At 34.4% G+C, this 24,870-nt stretch overlaps 1 protein-coding gene across 1 annotated transcript in view; it reads left to right on the forward strand.

Moving 5' to 3' along the window:
- Positions 1-24,870, forward strand: part of LMBRD1 (LMBR1 domain containing 1) — a 129,789-nt gene that overhangs the window by 64,909 nt on the left and 40,010 nt on the right. Inside the window, exons 8-9 of the mRNA XM_047733035.1 lie at positions 2,193-2,318; positions 7,025-7,177. Coding sequence (XP_047588991.1) covers positions 2,193-2,318; positions 7,025-7,177 — 279 coding nt within the window. The remainder of the gene's footprint in view (positions 1-2,192; positions 2,319-7,024; positions 7,178-24,870) is intronic.

Raw genomic sequence — 24,870 nt, forward strand, 5'->3', positions numbered from 1 at the left:
TCTCTTCAGGCAAAGGCAACAATAGCATAAATAAATGGGACTATACACAGTGAAGGAACTCATCAACAAAAGGAAAAGGCAACTTACTGAATGGAAGAAGATACCTACAAATGATATACTCAGTATGGAGTTGGTACCCAAAATATAGGAAGAACTCGTACAACTCAGTAACAAAAAAAAAAAAAAAAATCCCAACCTGATTTAAAAATGGGGACTGAATAGATATTTTTCTAAGAAGACATATGAATGGCTAACAGGCACATGAAAAGATGTAACATCACTAATTATCAGGGAAATGCGAATCAAAATCACAATGAGGTATTACTTTACCCTTGTTGGAATGGCTAACATCAAGAAGACAAGAAATAACACATTTGGTGAAGATAAAAGAGAACCCTCATGCACTGTTGGAGGGAATACAAGTTGGTGCAGCCACTATAGAAAATAGTATGGAGGTTCCTAAAAAAATTAAAAATAGAAATACCATATGATCCAGCATTTCTACTGCTGGGTATTTATCTGATGAAAATAAAAACACTAATTTGAAAAGACGTATGTACCACTCTGTTCATTACAACATTATTTACAATAGGCAAGGCATGGAAGCAGTCTGTGTGTCCAGCAGGTGAATAGATAAAGAAGATGTGATGTGCATGTGTGAACAACATGGGGTTAGGGGTGCTGATCTTTCCACATGTGTGAAAATCTGCATATGTTTTTTGGCTCTCCCCAAACTTAACTATTAATAGGCTATTGTTGACCAGAAGCCTTACTGATAGCATAAATAGTCAATTAACACATACTTTGTATGTTATGTGTTATATACTGTATTCCTAAAATAAAATAGGAAAAACAATGTCGTTAAAATCGTAAGGGAAATACATTTGTAGTACTATATTGTATTTATGAAGAATCCATGTGTAAATGGACCCTTATAATTCCAACTCAAGTTATTCAAGGGTCAACTGTAATTAAAATTGTCACTGAAGTTTTTTTGGAGTTGACATCTAAGTTGCAGAGACTTTGAGAGAAAATATTCAGGATCACCCAGGATATTTTGAAATTTTGGGGTTAAGCCCAAGAAATTGCGTTTATCACTTCTGCCTACATTTGTTGTCTTGAACTCAATTTCATGAGCTTAACTTCAGGGAGACTGGCTAAAGTAGTTTGGCTGTGTGCTCAGCAGGAAAATGAAAAAGATTTAAATATATAATGTGTCTGCTTTAGAGCCTGTTGCTGCAGCTGGGAAGTGATAGTTGTCAGTGTTGTTTCTAAAGATTTAATGATTTAGAGTAACAGTTATGTGGCAACTGCCATTATTAAGTGTTTTTAACAGTTACCATTAAAAGTCGTCATTTGGGGGGCGCCTGGGTGGCTCAGTGGGTTAAGCCGCTGCCTTCGGCTCAGGTCATGATCTCAGGGTCCTGGGATCGAGTCCTGCATCGGGCTCTCTGCTCAGCAGGGAGCCTGCTTCCCTCTCTCTCTCTCTCTGCCTGCCTCTCCGTCTACTTGTGATCTCTCTCTGTCAAATAAATAAATAAAAATTAAAAAAATAATAATAATAAAAAAAAGTCGTCATTTGGGGCTGGCTAATAGGGAAAAATATAAAATAATATGTTTATTCTTAATGCAATCAACAGAAAATTACTTGTAGGAAAATATTTAAAATACTTAGCAAAATGATTAATTATACTTAAAACTTGTAATAAATTGTGTACAGATAATTGGTATGCTAATTAAATAACATGCATTTATTAAAATATGTTTTAGTGAGGGTTTACTATATATAGTTGGATAAAATTGTTTTTTCCATAGAAAATAGTTTTATAAAATGTTTTTATTAATTCACACTCTGTTAACCCCTCATTAATCTGGAGTTACAGTTTATTACTTTGGTATTCTATTTATGGTAATTTGGCAACTTATCCTTTGAAGAATATATATTATCTCTTCTATGAATAGTTAGTATTACTCATGTCAGTTTATATAACTGTAAGTGTGAAATAAACAAGAGAATTATGAGACAGTATATCATGATTCACTCCCAGGTACTTTGTTCTTCAGTGACTATAATCCTTCACAACTGTACCCTGGCACTTCCTTTAAAGTTTAAAGGACGTTTTAACCTCAAAATTGTGTATAATATGTATAAAATAGTATTAATGAAACACATTTTTATTTTGTTCTTTTAGGCCTATGGCATGTCTGCATTACCTTTAAATCTAATAAAAGGCACTAGAAGTGCTGCTTATGAACGTTTAGAAAACACCGAAGACATTGAAGAAGTGGAGCAACACATTCAAACGATTAAATCAAAAGTGAGTTGTTATTGTATTGTAATTGGAAAGCATATAAGTGCATTGTCTTTGCACTACTTTCTAATTATTCTAAGACATTGCAACCCCATATTTTTTATGTCGTTTGAATTTTTTTGCAACATGTCCTTAGCAAAATATGTCCATGGTTTTAAAATTTGTTTTCTGTGAAATGCAAGACACTAAAAATTTGAGAATTTCTATCAGTGTTCTAATAAGTAAAAGCAGAAGTTTTGCTCAGGTATGATCAAGACCTTGCTTATTCTCAGGTATATTGATTTCTTGTGTAACATCAGATTTTACTGTATCACTTATGTTCAAGTTTTATTTACTAGTGGAATAAGGTAAAAATTACATGTAATCACTTTCCAGTTGAGTGTACTTCTAAAAACACAAAGAAGTTTCTTCTTTATCACCTTGAAGTAACAGATGAACATAATTTATAGAACGTATTTATAGAACAGATAAATAATACTTGTAGACATATAAAACCTATTTATAGAACATTTTTAAGTATGTATTAAACTAGCATAATCCTGATACAGAAACCAGATGATCATTGCATACAAAAAAGAAGACTACATATGTATTGGTCTCTCTTATGAACATAGTTTTAATATAAAGAAAAATATTAGCAATTCAAACCTGTGCTGTAATAAGAGAATATTTTATAATTATCAGATCAGTTTTATCCTAGAAATTCAAGGATGATACATTAAAAAATTTATTAAAGTAGTTTAATGTATTGAGAATAAATGAGAAATAAGCATTTGAATAGATGCTAAAGAATATTTAATAAAAGTCAATTTATAGTTATGATTTTAAAAGAAGCCTTACCAAATTAGAAGAGAAGAGTGTACTTAGGAAAGGAAGCCTATAATGAGCATCTTACTTAAATGATGAATTAAACATTCCCATTGAAGTCAGACACAGGTCAGTGCAGTCAGTATCGTTGTTGCTCATTAGCATATTCCTGGAGGTCCTTAGTCAGATAAGAAAGAATGCAGGTATAAACATTGGAGGGAGAGAAAGGAAAAGGGCAATATCCTTTATTATTCACAGATATCATACACTAAGAAAATATGAAAGAATGAACTGATAAATTAATAGAACTAATAAGAGTTCATCAAAGTACCTGGATATAAACATATAGAAATCATTAGCTAGTTGGAAGATGTAATAAAAAATGGTCTCATTCACAATAGCTGCAAACTATAAAATAATAAGAAATGTCAGAATCATCCTGGTAGAAATTATAAAAGTTACTGAAATACATAATAGAAGACTGAAATATATGGAGAACTTCATCCGTTCCTGATTGGGAAGATTGAGTAATGTAGAGATGATAGTTTTTCTAAAGTTTAGGTGGAAATTTATAAAAGACAAAATATGAAATTTTCGTAGACCCCCCTACCATATAGTAAAACAATCCTGAATTCAAATCAATACAAAATTTACAAGACATTAGGAGAAAGTGGAAGTAAAATTTTATCTTGGTGTATAGAAGATCTTTCTGAACAAGCCACAAAAAACCCCAAATGCTAATAGAGAGATTGGTGAGTTTTACATTTTTGAGTTCTAAAATTTATGTACCCAAAAGTATCACCAAAAGAAAGTCTATAATATAGGAGGATATCGCAGTATGGATATGTATAAAGAACATCTTCAAATCAGTAAGAAAAAAGGACAAGCAATACATAGAAACAATGAACAAAAGACCCAAATAGAGTTTACTGAAGGAAAAATTAAACTCTCCAGTGAAAATGTAAAATGATGCTTCAGCTCTTTAGCAGTAAGTAGGTTTGCCATGCATCCCAGTTTGCCTGGAACTTGAGGGGATTTTCCAGAATGTGGAATTTGGAGTATGGAGACCATGATGGTTGGTCCCCCTGTAATCAGAGATATGCTAATTAGAGCAACTCAATATTACTTTTAACTTTTAGAAGTCTTTTTTATTTATTTATTTGACAGAGAGAGAGAGAGAGAGATCACAAGTAGGCAGAGAGGCAGGCAGAGAGAGGAGGAAGCAGGCTCACCGCCGAGCAGAGAGCCCGATGCGGGGCTCGATCTCGGGACCCCGAGATCATGACCTGAGCCGAAGGCAGCTGCTTAACCCACTGAGCCACCCAGGTGCCCCAACTTTTAGAAGTCTTTATAGTATTTATCTTTGTTAGGTGTTAATGGGATTTTGGGGATAGATATACTGCTTGTGGGAATGTAAAATATACAGCTTTTTAAAGAAAATAATATGATATGTGCCTATACACAAAAACACATCCCTTTTTAATAAAGTTTAAAGTTTAATGAAAGTTTAATAAAGTTTAATTTTAATAAAGTTTACTCCCATTTAATAAAGTTAAAGTTTAAAAGCTGTTGATGTCTAGGAACATCTCCTACTCAAGTATGTATATATACTTATATCTGGGTGAAAAAGGATGTTCATGCACATTGTTAATGCTCCCCAAAAATAAAACAATCTAAGTTTTCAAAAATAAGGTATTTATTAATATACCATGGTATAATGTGGTATGCAGTGATGAAAAAAAATGAGCTGGATTTATATAGACTAAAGAATATATCTTTATAGAATTAAAGCAGACTCAGTTAAAATTCTAACCCTCCTTATTATGCATGTAATTATCTGTGGGGCTTATTTTCCTCATTTAGTAAATAGAAATAATATTATTACCAACTTCACAGTTTTATTCTGAAGATTTGGGGAGAATAAATGTTAAAGAACAGAAGATTAGGGAGAATAAATGCTAAAGAACAGATCAGTTTTAGGTACAAGAAATGTGCTCAAGAAATGTTAGCTATTATGTACAACAAAAACTCATATTAGCATATATGCATGTGTGCAAATACGTAGAAAATGTGTAGAAGGATATTGTATTGCTTAATGGTGGTAACAGTAGGAAAGGGCAGTGTAAAGGGAAGCTTTCACATTTTACTTTTTTTAAACAAAGGGTATGTATTCATATGCTTTATAACTACCCCCCCCCACCCCGCCACCATGAAATAATTAGTTAACTGCTGATTTTCTATCCTGGTGTTTGTTTCTCTGACCAAAATTCTTCTTTTGTTGTTTTGGTCAGTAGGCAAAGCAGAGTGGGCCTCTAGCCCTCACTCCACTGAAATATTCACCAAATAGGTAACTTGGGTTTATTTTTAGTGGACCCTTAATATACTGATTTTTTTCCTGAAATAGTGAACGCTAGTTGTTAAGTAAAGCTACCTCATTGTTGTTATCCTTTGGATACTAGAATGGCATTTCTGAGAAAAATTATATGTTTAGGATACAAAGTACTGTTTTTTTCTCATGCCACACACTTGAAGTATTATTGCCTGGATCTGTCTTCTAGAAGGGAATGTTTGTTTTATTCTTTGTCCTTCCTAAAATACCTTTCTCTGAAGTGCCTTTTGGGAAAAAGTTTGAATAGTACCCATTGTACTTGACTTAAAGGAGTGAAGATAATTAAATATAGTGTAGTGTATGCAAAGTATGGTCTCTGGAGCGGTAGCACCAGCATCTCCTAGGGCTTTGGTAGAAATGCACATATTAGGCCCCACCCAAGACCAACTAAATTTTATTTATAGGATCTAGAAATCTGTGTTTAACAAACTTTTCAGGTAATTGTTATGCATGATAAAGTTTGAGAGACAATTATCTTAAGGTATGGAAGACAACAGCTAGTTCCAGAAGAGCATGTCAGTGCCAATAATAATAATATTATAATAATCATTATAACTGTATAGATCTCTTTATTAAATGATATTTTTGAATATTGTCTTCATTATATCTATGATTTCAGATGAGGCTGCACTGGCATATGCTAGAGAGCAATTTTGTTGTCTCTCTCTTAAGAACCTATTTAAACCTGAATAGGGATATTAACATTTTAATATCTGATGTCTTTACTTTTTTTTTTTTTTTTAAAGATTTGAGAGAGAGAGAGCAAGTGCAAGCATGAGTTAGGGGAGGAGCAGAGGGAGAGGGAAAGGGAGAAGCAGATTCCTAAAATACCTTTCTCTGAAGTGCCTTTGGGAAAAAGTTTGAATAGTACCCATTGTACTTGACTTAAAGGAGTGTTATCTTTTAACCACAATGGGATGGGTACTGCTTGTGGTTACAGTAAGCATCACATAAAAATAGATGGATGAAAGTTACCTATCAGTAGGTTGGCCAAAGAAAATGTAACTTATTTGCAAAAGTAGTAGGAGAATAAGAAAGTGACAGTTCTTAGCAATTGTTATAAATATCTCTGCATAGCACATACTAGTATTATATCTCTCTGCTGGTATCTGAATCAGGGGCTGACCAAAAGGAGATAAGGGGTAGAACCAAATATATTAAGATAAGGGATAGAAGAGGAGCTTGGAGGTGAGAAAGAGTAATGGCGCAAATTGAATAAAGTACCCTGTTAAAAAGGCATTTTTCAAGATATTTATCTTCTTTCAACATATAGTTGGAAAACAGGAATCAAGAAGTTCATTAGTAAATGTACACACATCTACATTTTGATGCTGATCTTGTTTCAGAGATGTGTATTCTCACAAAGATGATGTCATTTTTTTTTTTCAGGTTGTAAATTTGCCTAAGGCATATCCAACCTAAAAAAGGTTTTGTTGCATGATTTGCTAAATCTGATGGGTACTTTACTAAGACCTTAACTGTAAAAAACTATTATATTTTCTTCTGTTATTTACAGAGCAAAGATGGTCGACCTTTGCCAGCAAGGGATAAACGCGCCTTAAAACAATTTGAAGAAAGGTTACGAACACTTAGGAAAAGAGAGAGGCACTTAGAATTCATTGAAAACAGCTGGTGGACAAAATTTTGTGGTGCTCTGCGTCCCCTGAAGGTAAATGGAGTTTTAAAAAAATTATGTTGTCACTCTTTTCCCAAGTTTATATAGACCTTTTAGAGTAATTGAGTTCTCTTTGTGAGGCATTACAATGTGGTACTTGTGAGCATGAATTTTGGAGGTAAAGTGATTTTGATTCATAGTTCTGTCATTTGGTAGTTCAGCCGGTTACACACCTCTCTGAGCTTCATTCATTTACTCATGTGTACAGCAAGTGTTATAACAGAGGTGCTGGGAAATTGTTTTATGAGTGAGTTACAGGAATTCTTTATATATTCTGCATTAAGTACTTTGTGAAATATATGTATTGTGAATGTTGTCTCTTTATAGTTTGCCTTTATGTTTTCTTAAACTGTTATTCAAAGAGATCTTACTTAAATTTTTATTGCAATCATTTTTTCATATGTTTTCTTCTGGAAATTTTATGGTTTTAGCTTTATAAATTTTAGGTTCATAGTCCATTTTAAGTTAATTTTGTGGGATGGTTTAACCTTGGGGTTTATTTTCCATATGGATATTCAATTGTTTCAGCAGCATTTTTGTAAAGACTCTTCTTTGCTCATTGACGTTCCTTGATACTTTTGTCAAACCCATTGATCATGTGTATGTGTGGGTCTATTTCAGGACTTTTTCTTTTGCTCCATTGATTCGTATGTCCTTATGATGAAACTTGATTACTGATTTGTTATACAGTCAGTCAGGAAATCAAGGAGTATAAATTCTTCAGTTTTGGTTTTCTTTTTCAATATTGTTTTAGCTATGCTAGCTTTTCTGCATGTTCATGTAAATTTTAGAATCAACTTAGAATTCTACAGAATATCCACTGGGATTTCTGTTAGGATTATTTTGAATCTGTAGGCAAATTTGGGGAGAATTGACATTGTAAACTTGAACCAAATGAGAGTTTGTAAGCCACTAAAACTGACACCAGCCTTTTGCAGTGAAGAAAGAAAGGCTATTTATTGCTGTGGCACCACCTAGGATAGCAGGGAGCTAATGCTCTGAAGACCTGAACTGCCTGATGGCTTGCAAGTGAAGGTTTTTTGTTGTTTTTTTTTTTTTAAAGATTTTATTTATTTATTTGACAGACAGAGATCACAAGTAGGCAGAGAGTCAGGCAGAGAGAGAGAGGAGGAAGCAAGCTCCCTCCTGAGCAGAGAGCCGGATGCCGGGTCGGGGTGGGACTCAATCCCAGGACCCTGGGATCCTGACCTGAGCTGAAGGCAGAGGCTTTAACCCACTGAGCCACCCAGGCGCCCCTGCAAGTGAAGGTTTTTAAAGGCAGATTTTGGGGGAGGAGGCCTCCTGAGAAGGTCAACCCCACTGATTGGAGGCCTATGTTAGCTGTTAGCGGTTTTGTCTGGTACCCCAGAGGTCTTTTCCATCTCAAAAGGCTCGGAATCTGAAAAATACCTTTATTCTTTATGTTAAAAATTTCTAGTCTGTGAACATGAGAGCTTTCCATTTATTTATTGTATCTGAAAGTTCTCTTTGCAGTATTTTGTATATTAAGCATAAAGGTCTCTCGAATATTTTGATAAATTTTTCTGTATTTTTGTTTATACTGTTAAACATGATTTTGTTTAATTTCAGTTTTCAATTTTTGACTTTTAGTATGTAGAAATTTGTTTTTGTACATTGATGTCATATCATGCAACCTGGCTAAATTATTACTTCTAGTAGTCTTTTTATAGATTCCTAAGGAATTTTTATGTACATGGACATGTTGGCTGCTAAAAGGCAATTTTATTTCTTCCTTTTCAATCTAAGAGTTCCATGTGTTTTTTTTTTTCTTATTACACTGGCTAAAACCTGCCACACAATTTACCACTTATTCTTTTTGTTATATAAATGTATTATTCTTGAATATGGATTGAAATTCTTATCTACTTTTCATTTTCTGGGCCTTTTAGGAATAATAGGAATAATTAGGAACAGGTAGGAGTAATAGGCATGCCTGGAGAAAAACTCTGGGCATATAAACTTATTGTCATATAATTGAGGGTTTAACATGAATGTGAAGGGATAAGCACTGCTTTGAAATATGAAAATTGTTTATTCATCATTCTATGCACAGTTGATATAATTCAGAAATAGGAAGCCACGTGCTCTTAGTGTCTCTTCAACATTAGGATCCAAGTAGTCCTAGTCAGAGAAAGTAGAGACAGGCCCACTCATTCCTCTGCATTGCTCAGTACATTTTAGAGGTGACAGACCTGTGAGAAGCTCCTGATAGAAAATTTCTTTGAAGTTATGCTCCATCTCAAAATTTTGTGCTAGTATTGCCTTTTACTCTGTATTCGAATCCATGTTTATTATAAAATGAATTAGACTTTTTTTTTGCAAATGCAGAAGTTTAGAGTTTGATGATTCTACGATTTTTTGGTAAAAATACTATAATTTCTTAAGATTAGATCCCCATGAGATAACTGCTGATCTTGTGATTTCACATTGCCATGTATTTTGTAGGGTATGCATACCTCGTTTCTTTTTTTTTTTTTTTTTTTTTTTTTTAAGATTTTTATTTATTTGAGAGAGGGAGCACAAGTGGGGTGGGGGGGAAGGGGCAGAAGGAGAGGGAGAAGCAGGCTTCCCGCTAAGCAGGGAACCAGATGCCGGGTCTCTATCCCAGGACTCTGGAATTATGACCTGAGCCAAAGGCAGACAGTTAACTGCCAGAGCCACCCAGGTGTCCCTGCATACCTCATTTCAGAGGCATAGATTTTGCTGTCACATACATCTGGATTTGAGTGCTTGTTCTGATCCTTACCAGCTATATAAACTTGTTACTTAACCTTTCTTTTTTTTTTTAAGATTTATTTATTTATTTTTGAGAGAGAGCGCACACACGCATACACGAGTGCAGGGAGGAGCAGAGGGAGAGAGAAATTTTAGTAGATTCCATGCTGAGTTTGGAGTCTGACATGGGGCTTAGTCTCACAACTCTGAGATCTTGGCCTGAGCCGAAATCAGGAGTCAGATTATTAACCCACTGCACCACCCGGGTGCCCCATTACTTCACCTTTCTAAACCTTAACTTTTCTCATCCTTATAATGGAGTTATATACTTACTTTTGTTATGGGAATTAAAAGAAATAAGGTATGTAGTGTTAGTGCCTTTTGATTGAAACAGCTCAGAAAGCTGCAGGCTGCTATTGTTAGAGTTCTGTATATAGGATTTTTCAACTTCTTAAATGCTGCCATAGAACTCAAGGGAAAAAAAAATCCATTTTATGTTGTAGACATTTATAAAACTAAGCATCTAATTGGAATAAGTTAATGTCTCCTTAAAACAACTTTTATATATAATACTGAATACATTTCTAAACATACAGTCTAATGTTAATTAAATACTTCAATAAATTCTCCTCTGACAGGCATTCTATGAACTTTTACAGCTAATTGGCCTGGGTAACCTATAGATTCACTAGGTTTTAAATATAATTTTTGATTTTATTATATCACTACATTTACTATACACACACACACACACACACACACACACACACTCTAGATATTTACCTATTCGGGGTATCTTATATAAGTGGAATTATTCTGTATTTGTTATTTTATGTATGGCTTATTTCAGTTTGTATAATGTCTTCAGGATTCATCCATGTTGTAGATGTATCAAAATTTCATTCCTTTTTAAGACTCAATAATATTGGGTTATATGTATATTTCACATTTTGTTTATCTGTTGGTACACATTTGGATCATTTCCAGCTTTTGGCTATTGTGAATAGTGCTGCTCTGATAACTGATGTACAAGTATGTTTGAGTCCCTGCTTTCAATTCTTCTGCGTATATATTTAGAAATGAAATTGCTAGATCATATTTCAGTTTTGTGTTTAGCCTTTTGAGTTATTTTTCACAGTGGCTGTACCATTTTATATTCCCACCAGAAATGCACAAGGCTTTCAGTTTTTCCACATTCTTTCAAACACTTAATTTTCTATTGTTTTGATAATAACCAACCTTACGGTTGTGAAGTGATATATCATTGTGGCTTTGATTTGCATTTCCCTAATAATTAGTGATGTTGAGCATCTTTTCATTTGATTATTGACCATTTGTATATTTTCTTTATAGAAATGTTCATTCAAGTCTGTTGCCCATTTTTAAGTTATTTATATTTTGTCAAGTTGTAAGAGTTTTTTTTTAATAATCTGAATATTAACTCCTTATATATATGATTTGCAAAGATTTTCTCCCAGTCTTGGGTTGCCTTTTCACTGTGTTAATAGTGTCTTTGATACACTAAAGTTTTTAATCTTGATGAAGTCCAATTTATTTAATGTTTTTGTTTTACCTATCCTTCAGTATGCTATCCAAAAAACAATTGCCAAGTCCAGTGCCATGAAGATGTTCCCCCTTTATAAAAGTTTAATAGCTTCCACTCTTAGGTTTAGGTCTTTCTATATATTGAATTAACTTTTGTATATGGTTAAGGGTAAGGATCCAGTTCTATTCTTTTGCATTTGGATGACCCTTACCCAGCACCATTTGTTGAAAGGACTGGTCTTCTCCCATGGAATGGTCTTGGCACCATTATCAAACATCACTGGATCATATAGAGGAGAGTTCATTTCTGGGGTCTCTTCCATTGGTTATATATCTGCCTTTATGCCAGTACCAAGCTGTTTTGATTACTGTAGCTTTGTAGTTTTTTTTTTTTTTTTTTTTTTTAATTTGATAGAGATCACAAGTAGTCAGAGAGGCAGGCAGGAGAGAGAGGAGGAAGCAGGTTCCCTGCTAAGCAGAGAGCCCAATGCGGGGCTTGATCCCAGGACCCTGGGATCATGACCTGAGCCGAAGGCAGAGGCTTTAACCCACTGAACCACTCAGGCGCCCCTGTAGGTTTTTTTTTTTTTTTTAATTAACATATAATGTATTATTTGTTTCAGGGGTACACGTCTGTGATTTATCAGTCTTACACAATTCACAGCACTCATCATAGCACATACCTTCCCCGGTATCCCATCACCCAGCCACCCCATCCCTCCTACCCACCTCCAGTCCAGGAACCTTCAGTTTGTTTCCTGAGATTAAGAGTCTCTTACGGTTTGTCTCCCTCTCGGGTTTGCCTTGTTTCATTTTTCCCTCCCTCCGCTATGATCCTCTGTCTTGTTTCTCAAATTCCTCAAATCAGAGAGATATGATAGTTGTCTTTCTCTGATTGACTGATTTCACTTAGCATAATACCCTCTAGTTCCATCCGTGTTGTTGCAAATGGCAAGATTTTGTTGTTGTTTTTAATGGCTGTGTGATATTCCATTGTACACACACACACACACCCCACATCTTCTTTATCCATTCATCTGTTGATGAACATGTAGGCTCTTTCCATAGTTTGGCTATTGTAGACATTGCTGCTATACACATTCAGGTGCACGTGCCTCTATGAATCACTACATTTGTGTCTTTAGAGTAAATACTGAGTAGTGTGATTGCTTGGTTGTAGGGTAGCTCTATTTTCAACTTTTTGAGGAACCTCCATACTGTTTCCAGAGCGACTGTACCAGCTTGCATTCCCAACAACAGTATAAGAGGATTCCCCCTTTTCTGCATCCTCACCAACATCTGTCATTTCCCGACTTGTTAATTTTAGCCATTCTGACTGGTCTGAGGTGGTTTTGTGATTTTGTGATTTTAATTTGTATTTCCCTGATGCTGAGTGATGTTGAACATTTTTTCTTGTGTCTGTTGGCCATTTGGATGTCTTCTTTGCAGAAATATCAGTTCCTGTCTTCTGCCCAGTTCTTGATTGGATTATTTGTTCTTTGGGTTTTGACTTTGATGAGTTCTTTACAGATTTTGGATACTAGCCCTTTATCTGATATGTCATTTGCAAATATCTTCTCCATTCTGTCCGTTGTCTTTTGGTTTTGTTGACTGTTTCCTTTTCTGTGCAAAAGCTTTTGATCTTGATGAAGTTCCAGTAGTTCATTTTTGCCCTTGTTTCCCTTGCCTTTGGCGATGTTTCTAAAGAAGTTGCTACAGGTGAGGTCGAAGAGGTTGTTGCCTGTGTTCTCCTCAAGGATTTTGTTGGATTCCTGTCTCACAATTAGGTCTTTCATCCATTTTGAATCTTTTTGTGTGTGTGTGTGTGGTGTAAGGAAATGGTCTGGTTTCATTCTTCTGAATGTGGTTGTCAAACTTTCTCAACACCATTTGTTTAAAAAACAGTCTTTTTTTCCATTGGACATTCTTTCTTGTTTTGTCAAAGATTAGTTGACCATAGAGTTGAGAGTCCATTTCTGGGCTCTCCATTCTGTTCCACAGATCTGTGTGTCTGTTTTTGTGCCAGTACCACACTGTCTCAATGATTACAGCTTTGTAATAGAGCTTGAAGTCTGGAATCGTGATGCCACCAGCTTTGGTTTTCTTTTTCTACATTCCTCTGGCAATTCAGGGTCTTTTCTGGCTCCATACAAATTTTAGGATTATTTGCTCCATTTCTTTGAACAGAGTTGATGGTATTTTGATAGGGATTGCATTAAATATGTCAATTGCTCTGGGTAGCATAGACATTTTGACAATATTTGTTCTTCCAATTTATGAACATGGAAAGTTTTTCCATTTCTTTGTGTCTTTCTCCATGTCTTTCATGAGTATTCTGTAGTTTTCTGAGTACAGATTCTTTGCTTCTTTGGTTAGATTTATTCCTAGGTATCTTATGGTTTTGGGTACAGTTGGAAATGGGATCGACTCCTTAATTTCTCTTTCTTCTATCTTGCTATTGGTATATAGAAATGCAACTGATTTCTGTGCACTGATTTTATATCCTGACACTTTACTGAATTTCTGTATGAGTTCTAGCATTTTTGGGGTGGAGTCTTTGGATTTTCTATAAAAGTATCATATCATCTTCAGAGAGTGATAGTTTGACGACTTCTTTGCCAATTCAGATGCCTTTTATTTCTTTTTGTTGTCTGATTGCTGAGGCTAGGACTTCTAGTACTATGTTGAGTAGCAGTGGTGATACTAGACATTCCTGCTGTATTCCTGACCTTAAAGGAAAAGCTCTCAGTTTTTCCCCATTGAGAATGGTATTCACTGTGGGTTTTTCATGGATGGCTTTGATGATATTGAGGTATGTACCCTGTATCCCTACACTTTGAAGAGTTTTGATCAAGAAAGTATGCCGTACTTTGTCAAATGTTTTTTCAGCATCTATTGAGAGTATCATATCAACAAGTTCTTGTTCTTTCTTTTATTAATGTATTGTATCACATAGATTGATTTGTGAATGTTGAACCAACCTTGCAGCCCAGGAATAAATCCCACTTGGTTATGGTGAATAATCCTTTTAATGTACTGTTGGATCCTATTGGCTAATATTTTGGTGAGGATTTTTCCATTCATGTTCCTCAGGATTGTTGGTTTGTAATTCTCCTTTTTGATGGGGTCTTTGTCTGGTTTTGGGATGAAGGTAACACTGGACTCATAAAATGAGTTTGGAAGGTTTCCTTCCATTTCTACTTTTTGGAACTGTTTCAGGAGCATAGATATTAATTCTTCTTTAAATGTTTGGTAGAATTTCCCTGGGAAGCCGTCTGGCCCTGGGCTCTTGTTTGTTAGGAAATTTTTGATGACTGCTTCAGTTTCTTTACTGGTTATGGGTCTGTTCAGGTTTTCTGTTTCTTCCTGGTTTGGTTTTAGTAGTTTATATGTCTCTAGGAATGCATCCATTTCTTCTGGATTGTCTTAATTTGCTGGCATATAGTTGTTCATAATATGTTCTTATAATTGTTTGTGTTTCCTTTTTTTTTATTTTTTATTTTTTTATTTTTTTTTTAAAGATTTTATTTATTTATTCGACAGAGAGAGATCACAAGCAGGCAGAGAGGCAGGCAGAGAGAGAGGAGGAAGCAGGCTCCCTGCTGAGCAGAGAGCCCGATGCGGGGCTCGATCCCAGGACCCTGAGATCATGACCTGAGCCGAAGGCAGCGGCTTAACCCACTGAGCCACCCAGGCGCCCCTGTTTGTGTTTCCTTAACGTTGGTTGTGTTCTCTCCTCTTTCATTCATGATTTTATTTATTTGGGTCCTTTCTCTTTTCTTTTTGATAAATCTGGCCAGGGGTTTATCAGTCTTATTTGTTCTAAGAACCAACTCCTACTTTCTTGATCTGTTCTACTCTTCTTTTGGTTTCATTTCATTGATTTCTGCTCTGGTCTTTATTATTTCTTTTCGCCTGCTGGGTTTAGGCTTTGTTTGCTATTCTTTCTCCATCTCCTTTAGGTGTGGGTGTAGGTTGTATATTTGAGACCTTTCTTGTTTCTTGAGAAAGGCTTGTATAGTCATATACTTTCATCTCAAGACCACCTTTGCTGTGTCCCAAAGATTTGAACAGTTGTATTTTGACTTTTATTTGATTCCATGAATTTTTTTCAATTCTTCTTTAGTGTTCTGATTGACTCATTCATCTTTAGTAGGATGCTCTTTAGCCTCCATGTATTTGAGTTCTTTCCATATTTCCTCTTGTGATTGAGTTCTTGCTTCAGAGCATTGTGGTCTGAAAATATGCAGGGAATGATCCTAATCTTTTGGTATTGGGTGAGACCTGATTTGTGACTCAGGATCTGATCTATTCTGAAGAATGTTTCATGTGCAGTAGAGAAGAACGTGTATTCTGTTGCTTTGGGATGGAGTGTTCTGAATAGAACTGTGATGTCCATCTGGTCCAGTGTGTCATTTAAGGCCTTTATTTCCTTGTTGAGCTTTTGCTTGTGTGATCTGTCCATTTCAGTGAGGAGGGTGTTAAATTCCCCTACTATTATTTTTTTATTGTCAGTGGGTTTCTTTGGTTTTGTTATTAATTGGTTTATATAGTTGTCTGCTCCCATGTTAGGGGCATAGATATTTAAAATGGTTAGATCTTCTTGTTGGACAGACCCTTTGAGTATGATATAGTGTCCTTTCTCATCTCTTATTGTAATCTTTGGCTTAAAATCTGATTTATCTGATATAAGGATTGCCACCCCAGCTTTTCTTTTGATGTCCATAAGCATGGTAAATTGTCTTTCACCCTCTCCCTTTAAATCTGGAGGTGTCCTTGGGTCTAAAATGAGTTTCTTGTAGACAGTATATTGATGGATCTTGTTTTTGTTCTTGTTTTTGTTTTTTTTTAATCCATGCTGATACCCTGTGTCTTTTGATTGGGACATTTAGCCCATTTATATTCAGGATAGCTATTGAAAGGTAGGAATTTAGTGCCATTGTATTGCCTGTAGGATGACTTTTACTGTACGTTGTCTCTATTCCTTTCTAGTCTACTACTTTTAGGCTCTCTCTTTGCTTAGAGGATTCCTTTCAGTATTTCCTGTAGAGCTGGTTTGGTGTTTGCAAATTCTTTTAATTTTTGTTTGTCCTGGAAGCTTTTTATCTCTCCTTCTATTTTCAATGGTAGCCTAACTGGATATAGTATTCATTGGCTGGATATTTTTCTCATTTAGTGCCCTCAATATATCATGCCAGTTCTTTCTGGCCTGCCACTTTCTGTGGATAAGTGTGCTGCCAGTCTAATATTTCTACCAATTTATGGTACAGACTTCTTGTCCTGAGATGCTTTCAGGTTTATTCTCTTTGTCAGTAAGACTTGTAAGTTTTACAATTAGATGATGGGGTGTGGGCCTATTGTTATTGATTTTGAGAGGGATTCTCTGTGCCTCCTGGATTTTGATGCTTGTTCCCTTTGCCATTTTAGGGAAATCTCTTGTATAATTTGCTCCATTATACTTTCTGCCCCTCTTTCTTTCTTCTTCTTCTTCTGGAATCCCAATTATTCTAATATTGTTTCATCTTATGGTATCACTTAGCTCTCGAATTCTCCCTTTGATGTCCAGTTGTTGTTTGTCTTTTTCTCAGCTTCTTTGTTCTCCATCATTTGGTCTTCTATATCACTAATTCTCTTCTGCCTCATTTATCCTAGCAGTTAGAGCCTCCATTTTTTTAGTTCACCTCATTAATAGCCTTTTTGACTTTGATTTGGTTATATTTTCTTTTATTTCTCCTGAAATGGATTCTTTAGTATCTTCTTTGCTTTTTTTCAAGGCCAGCTGATATCTTTATAATTGTCATTCTGAACTCTAGTTCTGACACCTTACTAATGTCCGTATTGATTAGGTTCCTGGGAGTTGGTACTGCTTCTTTTCTTTTGAGGTGAGTTTTTCCATTTTGTCATTTTGTCCAGAGAAGAGTAGTTGAATGAGAGAAAAAAATGCTAAAAGGGTAACAGTGACCCCTGGAAAATATACATTTCCAGAAAGTGGTCGCTTTTCTGTTCATAAATTGTGGTTATCTTTTCTTCAATCTCCAGTTGAGTTTGTGGGTGTTCAGAATGGTTTCATAACTATCTAGCTGAATTCCTGGGACCAGATGAAATTTAGGTCTCTTACTCCTCTACCATTGTGCTCCTCTGTAGTAAGTTTTGAAATAAGGAAATATGAGGCTTATAGCTTCTTCTTCTGTAAGATTGTGTTGGCTATTTGAGGTTTTTAGAAATTCCTTATGAATTTTAGGATGGGTTTTTCTATTTCTGCAAAAAAAAACATTTTTGCAAAAACACCTTTGTACTTTTCATAGGCATTGTGTTCATTGTCTAGATCACTTTCAGTGATATTGTTACTTTAACAATATTAAGGCTTTAAGTACATTAACGTGGCATGTCTTCACATTTACTTATGTCTACTTGAGTTTCTTTCAGCAGTGTTTTGTAGTTTTCAGTGTATTAAGTCTTTTGTCTCTTTGTTTATTAAATTTATTCCTAAGCATTTTATTATATTTGGTTCTGTTTATTTGAATCAGACCCATAATAAAGAAGTAGCAAAATTTTTATTTCTGCTTGTCCCACCAATATCCTAACCCCCCCCAACACATATACAAACATAAACATAACAAAATTTCATAAGGTAAGCAAACAGTGAAAATAATTTCATCATACACAGACAGTGCATTGTTGTTTTGAAGTTGTATGGGAATATTTTAATTTTTCTTTACTGATATTTTTGTCATGTCATTTTACCCTTTGAAATTTACTGTGAATTATGTCTAAAGATGTAGCAGATTTCCTTTCTCAGAATAATACTTAAAGCATGTCTGTTTTTGTTTTGGTGGTGGTGGTTTGTTTTAGGCCATACCATTTGAGTATGTCTAAAGACAAAGACTGGCGCTAACTTTAAAGAAGTCTTATTAAGTATTTTATTGGAAGTATAATCATGTATTCCAGGTTTTTGCTTGATCGCTATTGATAGATACAGTTTAGTGTAGATGCTTCTTAAGATCTGTTTTGGGTGGTTTAGGTTGGTATTAATTGTGCTAAAGTTCCTGTAACCTACAGTGTCTTGTAGATTACCAGTAAATTTATGGTATGGTATGGTATTCATATAAGAATAAACCCCCTAGTAAGCAACCTAACCCATCTTTATATAAGTACAGTCATGAAACTCAAGTATATAGAAAACCTTGGATTGGGTCTTGGAAATAAGTGAGTGAACAATACATTACCTTGTTTTTTGTGTTTGTGTTGAAGAACAACCTGTTTAATATATATGGTTGATTCATTAACATTGAACTTAAGACTACCAGTAGTATAACTCATATCTGAACAAGGCTTACCTAACACGTGTACTTTCTCAGTAATCATAGCCTTCTTAGTCTTAGTAACACTAGATAGCACTTCATCACTGTGTTTGGGGGCTGTTTAAAAGAGCAAAAGTACCAACACAAAAGCACAAAAATATAAAGAATGTAACACTAAATAGAGAAAGGATACTTGTTTACAGTATGTGAGCTGAAATAAAGTGTTGCCTTGTTGTGCAAGTTGGGAACTTGCAAATCAGGTGACTTAGATTTTTTATTACTTTGCACATATCCCAGAAGACCACAAGTGCCCCAAGTATTGATTTTAAGTTTATAAATAAATTTTAATGAGTAGATGGATTTGCAGATGCAGATCTGCAAATGAGACTCAACTGTACCTATAAGTAAAAACAAAACAAAAATCCCCAAATCCAGCAAGTGTTATCTCCAGCTCTTACTGTAAAACTTTGTGTTTAAACAAAGATAATTTGGGGAAAATTGCATGAGAGATAGAAGAAATTTGGAGGTTGAGCGTAAGAGTGATCTGAAATCCCGTAAAAGTTAAATAAACTGGTCAAACAAAAAAAAAAATAAATATTGTATGATTCCAGTTATGTGAGGTATCTAGAGTGGTCAAATTCATAGAAACTGAAGGAATGATGGCTGCCGGGGGCTGGGGCGAGAGACATGGAAAGTTGTTGAATTGATGCAGAGTTTCAGTTTTGCAAGATAGAATTCCTGGGGATTGGTTGTACAAACATGTGAACGTATTTAACACTACTAAACTGTACACTTAAAAAAGGTTAAGACGTAAATTTTATGTTATGTATCTTTTACCACTATTTAAAAAATAGAAAAAAAAAAAAAAACAAATGGCCAAAAACCAGGGAGAAATGAAGAGTCGGACTGTCTGAAAAAATGGGAGGAAAACACAGTTAATTTCAGAAATGAAGAAAAATTATAGGGTGTCCAAAGGAGAATAGAAGCAAATAAAATTTAGTAAGTGGCACTGAATAAAGGTATGTAACAACCAAGAGAAAGAAAACAAGGTGAAATAAAAGGATCAAAAAGTGTTGAAATGGAAGAGAAGAAAGAGAAACTACATGTTTAATTGGTGTCCATGCAGTAGCAAAAATCCACCTAAAAATAGACATACATAAATCTCCATATTGAAATAGCCACCTTGTACCTGGGAAAATTTTATGTGCATTTTTCTATAACACTGACTTCAAAATTAACGAAGAGCCCTCAGGATTTCCAAGTAAAAAAATCAACTGACTTTACAAGGGCAACATAGTTAGAATCAGACTCCTCAAAAAACATGATAAAGCAAGGCAAGAATGGGGGAAATTTAAAAAAAAGTTTCAGTGAAAAAGTATGAAGCCAGAAGTTTATATATAGCCAAACTATCTTTTAGAAAAACAGTTTTTAAACATTTAAAACTCAGAGAATTCTGTACTCATGTGCTCTTGAGAAAGCCACTAATTGCCAAGTTCTAACCAACTAAGAAGTGAGAGGAAAAACATCAGCAAAAGAAATAAAGGGGAATATTTAATATTGCAGATCTGTGAAGAAAAGATGTGGGCAAAGATGAGACTATGTATAAACACTGTTCTGATTAAACAAATCATGCAATTAAGAAAGGAAAAAGAGAAGTAAGATTTCTTATAGATTACTGTGTGGGGAGTTAGGTGGAAGTTGGATACATAAAAACTAAACAACTCTACACCAAACGGCTAAATAAAAAAATTGAAGTATACCAAAACAAAAGTATAAACCTTCTTCACATTTGCATGGAGCACTGGGTGTGGTGCAAAAACAATGAATACTGTTACGCTGAAAAGAAATAAATTTAAAAAAAAGTATAAGCCTCTTGACAAAAAGGAACTAAAACAGTGAAGAACACACATTAAGTAAGAAACACAGGAATTATACACACAATTCTCAGACAGTAAGACTGTTGAGATTAATGTTTCAGGCATATCAATAAATATGAATGGAACTAACTCACTATTAAAAGAAAAATTTTAATTTTCCTCAGAAAGCAAGATAGAACTATATGTCATTTAAATGAGACACCTAAAACAGATTGACAAAGGCTAAAAATGTGTGTTGAAAGATATGTGAGGCTTGTGGAAATAATAAGAAAACATACAGTGATCTTGGTGTTAGATAAAGTAGAATTTCAAGTTTAAAGACGTTAAATCCAACAAAGGATACGTGATAGAATCCCTTCTCTCCCCAGTGATTTCCATTCCTTAATCCGCGGAACCCTTAGAATGTTACATGAAGTGGTGAAGGGGACTGTGCAGATGCAGTTATGGTTACAACTTCATGGAGGTTATCCTGGATTATCTGAGTGGGCCCAGTCTAATAACATGAGCTTTTGAAATCATAGAACTTTTTTTGGCTAGGGTTAGAGAGAGATAGTTAAAAATGTGAGAAGGCTTGACTTGCCATTACTAATTTGAAAATGAAGGGTGCAGTGTGAAAAGGAATGCCAGCAGCTTAAGGAATTGAGAGGCTCCCCGTTGATAGCCAGCAGACTATTGGCCTTGTCACCTCAAGGAACTGAATTCTGTGAACAATCTCAAAGAGCATGAAGTGATTCTTCCCCAGAGTCTCTGGAAGGGAATACAGCTCTGTTGACAACTTGGTATTATGTGACCTTAAGCAGAGAACCAGCAGAACTGTGCTGTGCGTGTATTTCTGACCTACAGAATAATAAATAGTTGCTGTTTTAAGCCACTAAATTTGTAGTAATTTGTCAGTGTAGCAATAGAAAACTAATATACCTGTTAATATGAAAATTCACAAGTTGCAAGGAAGATAAAATAGTTATGTACCAAAGAACACAGCCAATCTTATGAAGCAAGAAGTATGAGAGATCAAGGAGACATAGGTTGAAATATGTTAACAGTATGAGAATAACATAACACCATACTCAGGGGAAGACTTTGAGGTGCACAAAATTGAGTAAGATTATAGAAGACTTAAATTTAATCAATAAGGTGTATCATAACTTTTGAACTTTACATCCCAATAATAGCAACTGTGCCTTCTCTCCAAGTGCACATGGAATATTCACTAAATTGATCATATATTGTGTCGTGAAGAAGCTGTCAGTGAATTCTACAGAGTGGATGTATTACAAACAACTCTTCCCTGATTGCAGTGCAGCATTAAAACCAGAAATTACAACAAAATCAATAAGCTAAGGCACTTTTCACTTGGAAATTAACCTTCTATTCAGCAACTCTTGGGTGAAAGGAAAGGAGAAAAACAAATGGCAAAATTTCTAAAAATTAATGATGGAAACATCATATTAGAATCTATGGGATACATTTAAAACAGTGTTCAGGAAATAGTGATCACGAAATTCAAAGCCATAAACACACTTATTCATAAAAATAAAAGGATAAAAACACACACACTAAATTCCAAGCACAAAAGGTGAGCAAAGTATACCAAAAGAAAACACAAGGAAAAGAAAAAACATAAAAGCAGAAAATAATCAGAGAGGAAAAACAGATCATTTAATATAATTTCTATGTGTATGTTTTAATTAATAATAAAACATTAATTTAATAAATAGATAAAACACTAACTGCATTGAAAGAAGACAGGGCTGATTGGAGAAATGGTACTGAGACAGGTGCTGGGAAAATATATAAGCCCACACCTGCCTATGTCAGAAGGAGAGGATGTTCTGAGGAGTAGCCTGGGGTATGATTAAAGGAACTAGCTTAAAGGGACTCCCACTTCCTAAATCTGGGACCATTTAAGTATCAAAATATATGAATATATTGATATTTATTAAATGAGTAAATGGAGAAAGGAAGGCTCTTCCCTGCTATGGAATCCTAATAAATGTAGAATGAATATCAGAAAATCAGTATTTGGTAAACACCACATACTGCTTCTTGCAAGAGACATAAATGAATACTAAAATTAGAAGGTGAGAGTTTGGAGAGAATAGGATATTCCCATAATCTCAGACTATATCCCTACAAGACTTACTAATTTTACAAAGAGGACAGTAGTCATTTTACAGTGGAGAAATATGACCAGAACCACCTTAACCATGTGATCCAAGTTAAGCTCATCAGTAATGAGACAGTAGGTATGATTGTTCCTCTGTCATTTTTGCTAAAAAATACATGAGCTGAATTAAGTGTGAGGAAATAGGCAACCCACGTTGAAGGACAACACAGATAACTGCCTTCTACTCCTCAAAATCTAAAGGTCATGAAAATAAAAGCGATTTAGGAGCTGTTCCAAATTAAAGGATGCTAAACAGAAATGCTAAACAAAAGCAATGTATAATGCTGAATTTATTTTGATCCAGGAAAAAAAAAAGCAGCTTTTTTTTTTGTGGAACAATTGAAGTTTGAATAAGGTCTATAGATTAGATAATAGCATTCTATCAGTATTAATTTCTTGATTTTGACAATTGAAATATGATAATGTGAAAGAATTTGCTTTTAGAGAATAGGTATTAAAATATATTTCTGTAACTCATTCTCAAAAATAATAGTTCAGCCAGATAGATGGAGAATGATAAAGCAAAGTAAATGTTATGATTTGTTGAATCTGGTTGGAAGATATATCAAAATTCTTTGTGCAATTTTTGCAGTTTTCTCCATATATCTGAAATTATACTAAAATAAAGCATTAAAGTCTTAACTTTTACTAGATTTCCCCTACTTCCTCACCCCCAGTTTTTGGCATTATCCTTACCACTTCCATTTGAAAGTCTCTTCCATCAGAATAGAAATTGCTTCTAATATAAGGAAAATTGTAACCATGACCAAGTATCATAAGCTGGTACTACATTGACAAATCACCGTGAGGATCTTTGCAATAGTAATAATTTTCTATTTTTAAATTTATTTTTATTATGTTAGTCACCATACAGTACATCATTAGTTTTTGATGTGTTCCAGGATTCATTGTTTACATGTAACCACCCAGTGTTCCATGCAATATGTTGCAAATATTTTATTTGTAATATAATTTATAGCCAGAGCTATTACTGATTTTCTAACTTTTTAAAAAAACTTTTGTAGGACATTTGCAACCTATAAAACTTCAAAAACAACCTATAAAACTATAACTTACAAACTATATCAAATTTGATAGTGGAAATCGTATTTTCTTACCTTCTACCCATGAGGAAAGTCTTGAAGACTAATTAATTTGGGCTCTAGAGTTAGGAGACTGAGACCCATGGCCACTGGCTATGTAATACTTAACATATAAAGTCAGATGGTGCTATGTAATACTTGACATATGATGTCTGATAGCCTCTGGAGAGAAAAAAGTTCAGTTTGGGTTAAAATTTCAATTCAGTTCTCCATTCCAAAATTCTCTTTTCAAACTTTTAACCTGGGTTTACTTGGTATCTTTTTAATGTAGTCATCTAACATTCTAAATGACTTTTTTAAGGCACAGCTTCTCAATTCTAATGTAAGTATTCCTCAGGAATCTTGTTAAAATACAGATTCTGATCTAGTCCACCTGAATTAGACCCCAAAAGTATGTATTTCCAACAAGCTCCCAGGTGATACTGATTCTACTGGTCCATGACCACTCTTTGGTTAACAAGATTCTAAGCAATTTTAAAGAAGGAATGCTTCTGTTTCCTAACCTCATTCTTATTAAAGAGTTAGAAAACTACAATTTTTTTTAAAACATTCTTGATACCAGCTGTTGCTTTTGACAAAAAAGGAAAAAGTACATGGTATTTTACTTAAGGTAACATTAATAATAAAATACAATAGAAATTACTGTAATTTTATCCTCTAACTTTTGTTTGAATTTCTAGATGTGTGGCACCTTTCTACTGTTTTTTATCATATTCCTGGATATACGAAAGTTATTTATGGATATGGGAAATTAACCTATGAAATCTGATAAGAGGTGTGTCTAAAAAAAAAAAAAAACCAGCTCACCTATATTATTTCTTTTATATTGGTTGGAAGTTTTGTTTCACATTGTCAGATGATATCAAATTCTAGGATAAGAGATCTATTTTAAGCTAATAAGCATCTTAAAATAATTTGAAGAGAATGATAAGTTTATTTTTGCTAAAATGATAGCTTA

The sequence above is a fragment of the Lutra lutra genome, chromosome 6 (assembly GCF_902655055.1).
Source record: "Lutra lutra chromosome 6, mLutLut1.2, whole genome shotgun sequence".
NCBI classification, from domain to species: domain Eukaryota; kingdom Metazoa; phylum Chordata; class Mammalia; order Carnivora; family Mustelidae; genus Lutra; species Lutra lutra.